This window comes from Mytilus trossulus, chromosome 9 (genome assembly GCF_036588685.1).
Source record: "Mytilus trossulus isolate FHL-02 chromosome 9, PNRI_Mtr1.1.1.hap1, whole genome shotgun sequence".
Lineage (NCBI taxonomy): Eukaryota > Metazoa > Mollusca > Bivalvia > Mytilida > Mytilidae > Mytilus > Mytilus trossulus.
The window spans coordinates 37,697,912-37,711,126 of record NC_086381.1 but is presented as its reverse complement, the minus strand read 5'-3'; the positions used below and the strand labels follow the sequence as shown (position 1 = coordinate 37,711,126).

Genomic DNA, 13,215 nt, shown 5'->3' with positions numbered 1-13,215 from the left:
CCCCATTTCCATTCTCAATTTTATTTAGATCAACCTTGGAAACTAAACACCGAGTTTAATTTCAGTGCCAATTTTGTTTTTGCAATAGCTACAAGGTCAGCAGTTCTTTTCTATGAGATATTTCGGTCTCTCAGTATTTTGTTTAAATAAGGCTCATCCAGGGAAAAACGAATGATGCATTGTGTATGATCACAAATGAAATCATCAATTGAAATAATTATTATCTTTTGTATTCTAGTCTTTCATTGTTGCTGTTGTGCTTTCTATGTATAGTGTCTACATTTCGTTTTGATTTGTTTTTTAATAGTGATAAACTTCTAACACGCGGTTGACTGCAGTTCCCATTTTTTGACATTTTTATGTATTATGCTCGTCTGTTCTCTCCACACATTGTTGTTAATTTTCATATTTGTAACCCGGATATGCCATATCTTATATGGTAAAATTGAAATCATTACTTTATAAATTTTACGGACGCCATCACGAGTTTGTTGACCGTTATGGAATAACCGTTTCACAGATGATATCGGATATGTTTCGTATGTCGTTACTACAATCCACTTTCCTTTTCATGAATGTGACTTACCAAATAAAACTAGTTACCGGGTTTGTAATAACATGCGCAACACGACGGGTGCCACCGGTGTAGCAGGATCTGCTTATTCATCTGGAGCACCTGCGATCACCCCAAGTTTTAAATGGAATTCGTGTTGCTCAGTCTTTAGTTTTTTATGTTGTTTCTTGTGTACTTGTTTTTGTCTGTTTATCTTTTTTCATATTAAGCCATGCCGTTGTCAGTTTATTTTCGATTTATGCGTTTGATTGTTCCTCTGGTATCTTTTGCCCTTCTTTTATAGAACAATCAATAACGATAATATCATAGAAGAAGTACAACACAAATTTTGATACATACATAATCTATTCTCAACTTCATACTTTATATTCTTTGAAATTACCCTGATTTGAATGTAATATGTGAGACTTTATCTGACCATTCGGTTCATTAGATGAGCTCCTACGAAGTTTAAGTACACTTGTGCCACAGGTAATTGAATGTCGTCTATCTTTCTGAAACTCGTTTGATTTTACTTTTAGATCATCAGTTTGAAGGTGGTCATGTTGACTATCATATCCCAAGTCTGTTGACAGGCTAAGCATTGATTTTCGAGGAGCACTACCAAAAATACCACTGGAAAAGTCAAATTCTTCGAATGATGAGGTTTTCTGTACATCATATAAAGAACCGCTAATTTTCCTCCTGGCTGCTTTCGTCTGAAATAGTATAAGGATTATTCAAATATACCATCGTTACTAAAACTATGCAAAGTTTAATAGTCTAAATGAAATCATTAATTTGTTTCTGCGGAGTGCATGTACTCATATATTTATACATATACAGATTTAAAATATAATGTTTTATAGATAACAAACGTACAAATATGGTATGCACATTTATTTAGAATAAGTAAACAAACAACAAAGCATTATATGCCGTTCATCTAGATTCACTTTCATATACTGAACGGAATTGCAACTCGAAAATCATTTAAATCCAAGTAATACACATGCAAGTTATCATACTTATTGCGCTGATCAAAAGATAGCAAATGGGACCTTCTTTAAAAATATATGTTCTTCATAAAGAAGTGTAAAGAAGTTAACCACTTCTGAAAAAAACAAAATAAGCACCTCTCCGAATCCGAATATAATACACACTAGTTAAGATATTTGAAATGATGTACATTAAAACGTTGTGATCGGTAAGCAACAACCAACGAGGTGAATATTATTTAATTTTGATACAAACAATAAAAATTGCCATAGTCTGAAAATTTTCAAATGTGATTCAGGATGCAAACAGAAAGATATTTGGGAAAAACAATTCAAATTGCCTAAACTAAAACGAGATTTAAAACGACTTATTGATAGGTTATACATGCAGGTATAATACAGGATAAATTAATGTTTGAAATCTAAGAATAGGTGAATGGAAAGGTAATTGTTCGATGACAGGGATACCTTTTATGATAAAGGTCATGTCTATATCTTTATTACTATTTGTAGTGGTTGCTTAAATCTCAGATTAGGAAAGGTAAGTTATAGAATACAGGTGTTAATAGTTGGAGGGTATATACCTGGAGAGGCGAATCAAACTCACTGTCAGGTAAAACATGAGACACTGTTTCTGTGTTTAAGTTTTCATTCTTGTGAGGCAGGTTCAAGGATCTTCTGAAATTTTAAATGTTGAATGAAACACAATGGTATACCGTATAGCGGGTTATTTTCGCGGGGTGTAAATTTTCGCTTATTTTCGCGGATAGAACAAAATCGCCAAAATAAATTCCGCTAATTTAAAAGTATACATGCAAAGGTAATGTTAAAAATGTTGAATCCGCCAAAATAATAACCGCCAAAAATTTTCGTATACCTTATTCAATGAAAATCGCGAAATTTTACACCCGCGAAAATAACCCGCTATACGGTATATTGGGCGATATATGTTTACCGCTATTCTAATCTCATAAACAAAATCGACTAACAATAGAAAGTTAAGCTAACAAACAGTAACCAGGGGATTTACATGAATCCGAAAAGAATAGAGATCAGCTCCATATGAATATTTATTATTTATCAACTATTATATTTTATTCACAAAGGTTTATTAGCAAATGCACTTAATACTCAGAAAATCAAATCAAGGAAGTCCTACTATTTAATTCGTGTCATTGTTAAACAATAATTTCCTTCCAATTATGTATTTGTTTAGCAATAATACATTCAAGCAAACAATAAAGTAATTTAATGCTCTAAACATAAATAACATATTATAATGTAATAACACTAATAAAATCCATGATTCCTTATTATCTGTATGATATTATATCGTACAACAGAAGCTGATTATCAGTATATTGGAGGATAAAATATTTATGCTTGTGAAAACATTAATTGAAGATTTTAATTTGGAGATTTCATGGTTGGTAAATAATACATCCATACCTATTTTTATACATACTAGCAATCCGAGTCACTGACTTCCGCTTAAAATTCTCTTGTGACTCTTCGGTTAATCTCTTGTTATCATCACTCTGAATATGATTATCAGTTTGTATAAATTCTTTATTTAAATCTTCACTTGTGTTTTCTTTTGGAAAACAATCGATGCTTCTTTCTCTCGAATGCTTATGAAATATAATGTAGGATCCTGAATTGGCTTGTAAGCTTTGAGTGTCGTCTACCTGATAGCTGGGACATTCTGGCGGGGTTTTTCTTCCATCAGACGAATCATGCATATTTTGTTGGGTCGTAATGAGTCGAGATGAACCTCCATCTGTTACTATTGAATCTATGCTTTCTTTTGAAGACATTTCGCTGGTTTCAGGAACATCACTAAACCCATGGCCATTTTTGATATATGCTCTACTTAAATGATGATCATTGGGGATATGAAACATGGACTTGGATTGATCTAATCTGTCTTGATGATTGTTGAATGAATCTAAATCTATATCAAGAATATTATCGAGGGATCGACATAAACGTCGATTTAGCTCGGATATTTCTTCAGCAGGTTTTTTGTCTGTCGCAGAACCTTTTCTTGATATCTTTCTAATGATTTTTGCTGAAGGTGAGTATCGTCTTCGTGACATTTTTGGGAGATGATTGCCATCATCATTGTCAAGTTCTAAATTAAGGATTAGTTCTGAGACATAGTGCAACTTTTTGTCACTGCTCATTGACCTTGAAGATGTTAACTTTTGAATAAACTGTACAACATTGTCAATATCAGTATTATTGACTTGTCGTGGTGAATGATTAAGCGAAAATTCACTTGAACATTTATATTTTGATTTCCCAAGCCCTTGACTGTCAAAAGAATTTAGTAACTGTTTATCGGCATCAGCTGATGACGTGCGACGCAACATATGATGCTGTTGTTGTGTTCTACGGTCCATTACTGAAGCTGCTTCACGTCGATGGAGTCTTGGTCTATCGAGATTACCATATACCTTGCCAGTACGTCTTTTCGGCACAATATTCCCATGTCGAAACTTTCTACCAGACATTATGTTCACACATTCTAACTGCTCATCCTCTTCTTCTGTTGTAAGTAATTCACCCGTGTTGGACATACTCTCTATTTTCCATTCATACACGTGACACAATAAATTAGCCTCAAGTCTGTTACCCCGTAATATTGATATCAACAAACGCAACCTGAAATAAAAGAAGTGATCACAATGATTACTACTAGTTTCAACATAGTTTTTTTGGATCTTACGACAAGGATTATACTTGTTTTTCAGTTTAAAAGCTTTTCTTTCTTAAATTAGTCATGATGCGATGGTGTAGACATGTATGGGTTTTTTTTTAACTCACAGTTCCACAAACCGACAATGCGATCGCTTGCACTCGTTTTGCGTAATTCTTTGTTAAATGCCATTTATCGTTTTATCATTGAACAATGCAAACCAACCGTAAAATTCATCAAAATTATTGTCAAATTTAATGCTAATTTCAATGTTAATACGGATCAGGACATTTGTCGAGACATTATCCCTTTGAATTTCAGAAACAATGTCTTAGTTCGAAAAAAAAAAAATTTTGAATGAATGGTTTTTAATTATGAAAAATCTAATTTTCTCAAATTAATTAGGCTGAAAACATGTCAAATTTAATCCTTTAATTATATAAATCAAGTTTTGTCCGAATTACAATATAACAGATCGATCAAAGTACATGAGATCTGATGGTCTTTATTAATTTATCTCGTAGATTATGTGTATGTTCTATTGTTGAAGAGTACCACGTGGTCTTTATCAATTTATCTCGTAGATTATGTGTATGTTCTGTTGTTGAAGAGTACCACGATAGAACACGACAACAGAAAATTTATCTGTCATTTCAGGTATTGATTTTCACAATTAAATTGAACTTGAAACATGAAAGATGTCTTTTCTTCAACTTGTTTCTTGGTGCAAGTTAATTGGATTATTTAAATATGAGTCTCTTATTAATATTTATGATTTATTCAAAAGCATCGGTTTATTCATAAAATCGCCGACAACAGTATAGATATTCTATTGTTTTATACAATACCTTGCGGCAATTTTCATATAAATTTCATTTGTTTGTGATTAAGATATAAAGTTCACAACGAATCACTTATTGGATGCTTTGCCATTTAATATCTAAATATCTGACCAGCGGGAAGATGTTCTAATAAACAATTCCCAGCTTACCCACAGGTGTATAACATAATTGTCAATATACATTGTACAAATGAACGATTGTATTTGAAAAAAAAATTAAAAAAACTTTTCCTTGTGTTATATATCTTTGTGATAGATACATTTGCATTTGCACACATTCGGCTCTCATTTGTTTGATTTGGAGACTTACAAAAATATACTTATGACACTAAAATTGAGATTGGAAATGGGGAATGGGTTAAAGAGACAACAACCCGACAAAAGAGTACAAATAAGCTGAATGCCACCAATGGGTCTTCAATATAGCGAGAAAAAATCCGCACCTAGAGGTGTGCTTCAGTTGGCCCCTACACAAAACTGTTACAATAAATATAAAATTGAGACATGGCCATGTACGATATATGGATGGGGTAGACTTTCGTAGTTTTACGTAAATACATAGTAACATTTATTGGTCACAATCCATGTTATATTCAGATTTAAAATTTACTCTTCATTTAAAGATGTTAATCATACTTTTAAATAAGATCATGTATATGAAAATGCTTCTGATTTCAAACATATGTATCGAAAACTAATATTCAGACAAAGTGTTTCCTCTCCTTCGACCATTTAAAGATACGTAGAGTGGTAGGTTAAATATCAAAATGGAAAGGACGTGTTGCAAAAAAAATATATATATTTTCTGAAATTCACTCGAAAACCAGTAACTTTAAAGAGAAGTTTCGGATACAACTTGGCTATCGTCTTATTTTATAAACAATACAGACTTTGTGCCACGTTTTTGTAAGACATTACTGGCCGAAAACTTCATCAAAACATTGACAATGATAACGAGGATACGGGAGATAGAGGGTTAGTGAATGTAAAGTTATCTATTAATCTTAGCGGATGCTCTTTAAAGTTAGGTACGGAATTGACATTCAATAATTCTTGTCGATTCTTTCACTTCATTATCAAAATTTCTTGCTTGATTGTTTTCTTCAATGAAAATTTATTTCTTGCCATTAAATGACAGCAGTTGTGATCTTTATGGGAAGTTTTTATCGTTAAAAATTTGTATCAAATAAAGGATTATTTGCATCATTTAAGTTGACTTAATGCCTATGTCTGCATACTCCGATCCTTTATTTGAACGAACAATTCTATGACTTCTATGTTTTATACACACTGTTGTCCGTAGTGTACCTGACGAGTATAATTAAAATAAGCATGTCAATTTTCTAAAATAGGTATTCCATTTTATCTCAGATTGAAAATAGAAAAACCTTCTTGATCTCGTAGAATTGAATATGTCTAAAACTGATTATTCTTTTTCTTTTCACTTGTTGACTCCGAAAATAATGTGGAGTGTTTCAATTAAAATGATTAATTATAAAAAAGAAGATGATTGCCAGTGAGACAATTCACCACAAAGAGATTGAAATGACACAGAAATTCACAACTATAGGTCACCGTTTCTTTACTTTCTTTGCAGGTTACTCGTACTATCACGTATACATTGAGTACATTCACATTGGTTTGCATTATACAATTTTTTAGTTAGCATTTCGTTTACAGTAAGACTAAGCCTTGCGAGACGGAGGTTGTACATTTAGGTGTAGGTTTACACACTATTAGATCAGACACGAAGTAAAGAAGTAAAATGTAACCGCATTACTGATTTAGAGTTACTGTTAAAAAAAACAAATATACTTATGATGTGTCTTTAAGATCCTGTCCCGAGCTGAGAGACAAGTTCTAATTAATTAATTAATTTTATGTCGATAGGATTAACAGTAGCAATCAATTTACTGGACAATTGATCTGTCAAATTAATAACCAAGATGACAATTTTTAAATAAAACCTAACTATTTAAGGATTTCAATACAATTTTACATAAAATCTGTCAAAATTGAAAAAAAAATCCGGTTAACCGGTTAACGATTTTTGTATTAGGTATTCGGTCGTTCGACCGATTAACCGGTTAACCGGTTAACCGTTGACAACACTAATGTTAATATAACTTTTTATACGCTTCAGAATGTATCAAAATTAAAAAAGCTTGTATTTCAATGATAGAATTGATTGATGTCTGTCATGTTTTCTATTCGTTATCATAACATAACACTATTCCCTGGTTGTTTTCATTTTTAATGTGCGTACCCTTTTTTTGGTAAACTTACAACCTTGTATATTTGAAACTATTACCTGTCAGCTAGTAGTTGCGCCTGGTTCACAGTTGTACGATCAACAATGTCAGGTATGTTTACATCAATATGCGCAATGTGATCATCACGTGGTGCAGGGTGTTTTCGTAGAAAAGCCTGTACTGAGTTTCTCCATCCAGGTGGCGTGCTTAAAATGTTACTGTCACCATTAGCAGCTCGACTACATAGCGATGTTGGAATGATATCCAAAGCTTTCTTGTACCATACAAGTGCCTGTGGAAGATACCAGTTTTATTAGAGCTGTGTTTTAATGAGAGTGGTAAAACAATTTTTGGTTAATATTTTTAAGCACCTTTGAGCTTGCTTTATGTAGCAAAAGATGTCTAAATGAAACCAATGTAAAACATATTGAACTGTTATTGATAAAAATGGAAATGTTAAATGCTGAAATGCTGAGATCATGCATATTTTTTAAAGTTTAAAAAGGAAATATTATAAGATAAGAAAATTAAAAAAATGAAGGTTTAATAATCAAAGCATTGACCAGAGTCTTAATTGTTAAAATAATACGCAATACATATAACAGTCATATATGCATCTTAATACTAGATGTAGTTGTTTGAAAAACATTGCTTCCATGCAATATATTTGTTATAATTTTGGTTCGTCTTGTCTCAGTCTGTAGTTTGCTATAGTATGTTTTGTGTACCAATGTTTGTCAGTTGGTATTTTTTTTCCTTTTTAGCCATGGCGTTGGCAGTTTTATTTTTACTTAAGTTTGAATGTCCAATATGCATCTCTCGTCTCTCTTTTGTGAACTTTCAAGACATGAAAAGTAGTATAATCTGTATTGTATTTAGTACCTGTATACCTAATAACGTAATAAAGTTTTCAAAAAATAAAGGAAACGTTTAGGTAAAAATTAAAATAAACAAGTGACTATTTTTGTCGTTTCATCAAATCACATTAATTTTTGAAATTGAAATTGGTGCCTAATTAGCAAAAAGGAATTTAATCATGAAGTCGGTTGACAAAGTTGTTCATGTTTAAATTTGTCACATGATCTGGTATAATTATGACTTCAAATGTTATCATATTATCCAACTTGCATCAATGAATACTTAACGCGTTCATTCTACAGCTGTAAGTGATGGCTTTGGTCATAATGTTATATGTAATTGATTATGAAATATAAATTATTAAACAATATAACATAGTCTAAGCTCTCGTGTTAACTTTTAAATGTCAATCGCAATAAAAGTCTCCCAAAAGAAGATGTTTATGGACAATTTATTGACGCAAATAAGTCGAAATCCTTAAAATAAATAATGAAGGTGCATTTTAAAATGATGAATTAGAATTTGTAGCGAAATCATGACGTACACCACAACGGTTTTTTTTTCAAATAGAAAGTAAAAGAGAGATGGAAGGTTTTTACGTGGAATTTCTTTTAGTTTTCAATAAGTTAATAGTCTTCTACAAATGAAATCCAACAGTCTTAATTAAAGATAAACATTAGTGTAGCATGTAAAAAGCGCATCATGTAAAAGTGCATCATGAAAACATAAGGGCAAGTAAGTTTCTTATCGGAGAAAAGTCGAAAGGTAGTAGACGAACATCACTTGAACTACTTTGTTGTCCTTTGACCAAATGAATGATAGTTGTTGTAAGGATAAGATAATTTTCAATAATTTTTCGGTTGATTATTTAATTTATATGTGTTGAACGTCTTTCGGGTATATGTGTTATTTCTTTGCGGTCGTTAGGTATTGATGGAGGACGCCAGAGTGCCCAGAGAGACCACTGAACATCGATAAAAAAAACTGGTAGTTCTTGCCAATTAAGATGGAAGTCCCACGTGCGGGATTCGAACTCACAACCTAATCTTACGACTTGTTTGTCATTTTGCACACGAGAGTAACTTTCTCACTCTTTGCTTTGCATCAAAACCAGCTTTTTTTACGTAATACCACATCAGAATGAAAAATAACTTTTCTCAAATATAAATCAACTTAATCAACAAAAACAATTTTATTTTTCTCTATCCTTAAGAATACTTTGACAACATTGAATATTCTTTCAGAAGTTGACAAAGCAAATATTAAAAGTAGACACACATGCAATCTTCCAATTTTAATATCGCTCATTGCGAGGGTGTCTGCAATAACTTTCATTAGTTCGATAAATATAAATAAAAAAACATTATTTAAAGTTTACTGTACTTGTCGTAAGTCAAGGATATTGTACGTGATTATGTGCGATAAATGTATTTGCTTGAAATAGTTCGTGTTAACGGCATATCCCTGTAAGTCTCTCTTAAATTATTTACAACCTGTTTAAAGTCGAGACATTTTAAAGGTTGTCATTGTGTTTTAAAATTTATGGATCCATAAAGTCATTTACTTAATGCAGTAATATAATTCCCGTTTGACTTTGTCAGGTTTTATAGATCTCATACTTTTCAAATGTACATAGGAGGTCGGTGTTTTTGTTAATATTTTTAATATGTATAAGTACATACCTTTTCATAAACTAGAAAAAAGACGTGCATTTCTACATAAATCTGATTTATTTCATTAAGCTGAGTGGCAAAGGGGTGAATTGTATTTGTCAGTCTCTCGACAATTGTTTTGATGCCATCTTGTTGGGCAATATCTCTAACGTCCATTCGTTGTAGTGTTTCCAAAATTCCTGTAGCATCTGCTATAATTTCCTGAAATGTCATTTTAACCATTGTATTGTATACCATCATGGTAGAAATTATCAAACTGCATGAACAAGTTCATATAACTAATAATGTTTGATTATTTTTCAAATATTCTTGGCTTACTGTTGTTTTTCAATTAGCGATGTATCGTGAATTTTACATCCTGATAAAAGGTATTTTTACCTTCTTTTTTTTTATATTTTCTTCATTTTTATATGTTTATACGGTCTAGATAAACACGAGGTGTTAGTTATTGGTGTAATGGTCGAACGACAGAATATGTTGGTGTTTACTGTTATTTTAAATTATAATTAAATAAACGATGTGTGTTTTGACAATATATACCACCAATGTCATTTGCAGCATAATGCATTTCAATATCAATAAAGGCAACAGTAGTATACTTCTATTCAAAACTCAAAAATCCATGGACAAAAAATAAAATCGGGGTAACAAACTAAAACTGAGGGAAACGCATTAAATATAAGAGGAGAACAACGACACAACATTAAAATGTAACACACAAACAGAAATGGACTAAGCATTAGATAAAATCCTATGAGAATAACAAATATAACATCAAAACCGAATACATGAATTTGGGATAGATAAGTAAGTCTTCAATTGAGTCATTACGAGACGGATGTATTAGCCGATATTATTATGGTCAATTTACAATGTCTCTCAAATGTTTAAGTCGACACGGCATACAGACCACGGTATACTTTTCATAGCTTATAAATGCTATTTATGTTTATCATTCTTACCTTGGCTGGGTCATACAGTAAGGATTTAAAATGCGTTCTGTAGAGTTCTGCTTGGCTTAGATTTGTGCCTATATTAGGATGTTGAGCCATCAAAGGCCAGTACCTCTCTGTTATTTCCATACATAACTAGAAAACAGAATTTCAATATAGCATATTTCATTCAAATAAACATTCCTTCTCCGTTATATAATACACCCCCCCCCCCCCCCAAAACCCCCAGTACGGATGTACGTTAAAAAATAGAAACTAAATTAAACAAAGAAGCAACCAGTTGGAGATATTTTCTATAAGAGGAAATTTCGAAAAGAAATATAAATGTTCAGTACTGATATCAACACGTCTGATCATAGTGATGACGTAAGCAAATACCATTAGAAAACACAATTATTACCTTGTCTGCTTCTTCTTTTTTTTCTTTTAAGCTGATTTGTTTTCTTATTCCTTCTTCAACAGATTTCCAAATGGCCTCTAATTCTATCTGGGTTGAAGAGAGATCAGTAAATGCATTTCTGATCTGTGTTACTATTTGTGTTCTTAGTGAAGGGTGAACATTTGCGATTGGACTTTCTTCGTCTGGGTCATCAAGATGGTGTAAAGTCTGCTTGCATTTTTCAACTGTTAAATCAATGTCACTGTGTCTGAAAAGAACAAAGACAACATCTTCAAAAACGTGTTAAAATAGCTTGTGAGGTCATTTTTATAAAATTTCAAGTAATAAGTTTTTTATTTATTATTTAAAGATAGCAACATTAATTACATGCTGTTTATTGGTTCAAGTTTTTTCTATAGCAGTCTTTTGTGTTTTGGTGTTTTTTGGATTTTATTTATTCTCCTTTTGTATAACCCTGATCACGAGGAATTTGAAAAGGAGTATACTTGTTTTGAACTGTCTGTCGGACCGGTACGTATTTTTGACAGAGCAACTTCAAACCATAACTTCTTGGAAATATGATAAAGATTCATCTGATTACTTAGTCACTAGTTGTTGTTCTTTCGATGTTCTAATTCCTGTTATCCGAAGCGTTATATTTTTAAAATATCGCGCATAAATGATTTTTTGTATCATTTTGGCAGCAACTAAAATTCATAGCTTCTTGGTATAATATAGCTCCATGCTTTATCTGTTCGTTCGTTGTTTTAAAACTAAGATACTGTGGATTCATTTATTTTCGTGGGTACTAAATTTCGTGGTTTAAGGGAAATTTACCTATTTGGGGATATTAAATTTCGTGGTTTTGGCAAAGTCTATATACATTCCTTTAGAATTTGCAATTCGTTCATTATTTGAATTTGTGGTTTCCTTGTACATATGAAAATGATATACAACGAATATTTATGAATCCGCAGTATATGGAAAGTTGTAAGTTTGTCCTGTAATATCAATATGTTGAAATGGTCGACTAGTTTGGATTCACTTCTGTTTTGCTGTTTTTATTATTTCATTTAGATCTTCTTTGTTCGTTTAGAATGTGTTGTTACTTTCAGATCAGTGATAACCGCTGTTGTGTTGTTTCACATGTCTAGCCAAGGTCAGATTTGTTTTTTAGTGTAATGTTTTAATGTCTTGTTGTGACCTATTAAAATATATCTAGTATTCTTATATATATGTATATTAATTGCTGTTGTTTCGATAAATGTTTACTGGTAACTTTCTGCTAATTCTTTAACAACCATTATATATCTTTCAATCTTTATATGGTATTTTATCAACCAGTATGACTAAACTTTCAGTAAACTCGGTGTTTTACGTGTTCTGTAATTGCAAAATGCATAAAGACATGTTATACTGAATGAATAACTAAATCAGCTTACGATAAAAACTAAATACGTTTAATACATATAACGGATGCGGAGTCTTGTATTTAATTCATTTTTTGATGAATAGCGTTTAATTATTTGAAAATTAATCTACTTGATTATTTTTATTGCTTAACTATGCCTGCATTGAATTGTTTTACAAGGATGGGTTTAGACTACTCTCATCAATTATATAGAGCAACATAATAACGCGGCACTATGATGTAGAATCCACACAAGCATGTACAATTTGCACCTACAGTCACAGGGTAAGGAAAGAAATCACAAAGCAAGTAAAAAGATATGGTTCAGATAGTCCCATTAGCAATGTGACGCAATGAAGTGGATTTACAGATTTACCAAGATTGATGCAACCATCCATTTAAGTCGACATTACTCTGGTGTTGTTAACTAATATCTGAGACTGCAATGATGGTTGGATGATCAGTTTCATTCGGAAGGTCTCCAATGGGGAAAAGGGGACGGGGCTGTAGCTGGTAATTTATATGTTGTCACCTGAAAACGGATGGTACATAACGGTCTCGGGGGAGGGTACGCTTCAATATTTAATTGAGATGGA

At 32.0% G+C, this 13,215-nt stretch overlaps 1 protein-coding gene across 2 annotated transcripts in view; it reads right to left on the bottom strand.

Annotated features, from left to right (window-relative positions):
* Nucleotides 1–403: 403 nt before the first annotated feature.
* The window catches only part of LOC134685669 (uncharacterized), a 33,903-nt gene continuing 21,091 nt past the window's right edge, over nt 404–13,215 (bottom strand). The window contains exons 7-13 of one of the 2 annotated variants that reach the window (XM_063545629.1): nt 11,230–11,476; nt 10,839–10,964; nt 9,886–10,077; nt 7,405–7,637; nt 3,001–4,218; nt 2,136–2,229; nt 404–1,272 (exon numbers count right to left, since the gene is read on the bottom strand). In XM_063545629.1, the coding sequence (XP_063401699.1) occupies nt 931–1,272; nt 2,136–2,229; nt 3,001–4,218; nt 7,405–7,637; nt 9,886–10,077; nt 10,839–10,964; nt 11,230–11,476 (2,452 nt within the window). In that variant the 3' untranslated portion in view covers nt 404–930. The remainder of the gene's footprint in view (nt 1,273–2,135; nt 2,230–3,000; nt 4,219–7,404; nt 7,638–9,885; nt 10,078–10,838; nt 10,965–11,229; nt 11,477–13,215) is intronic. The other variant, XM_063545630.1, reaches the window with a different exon arrangement.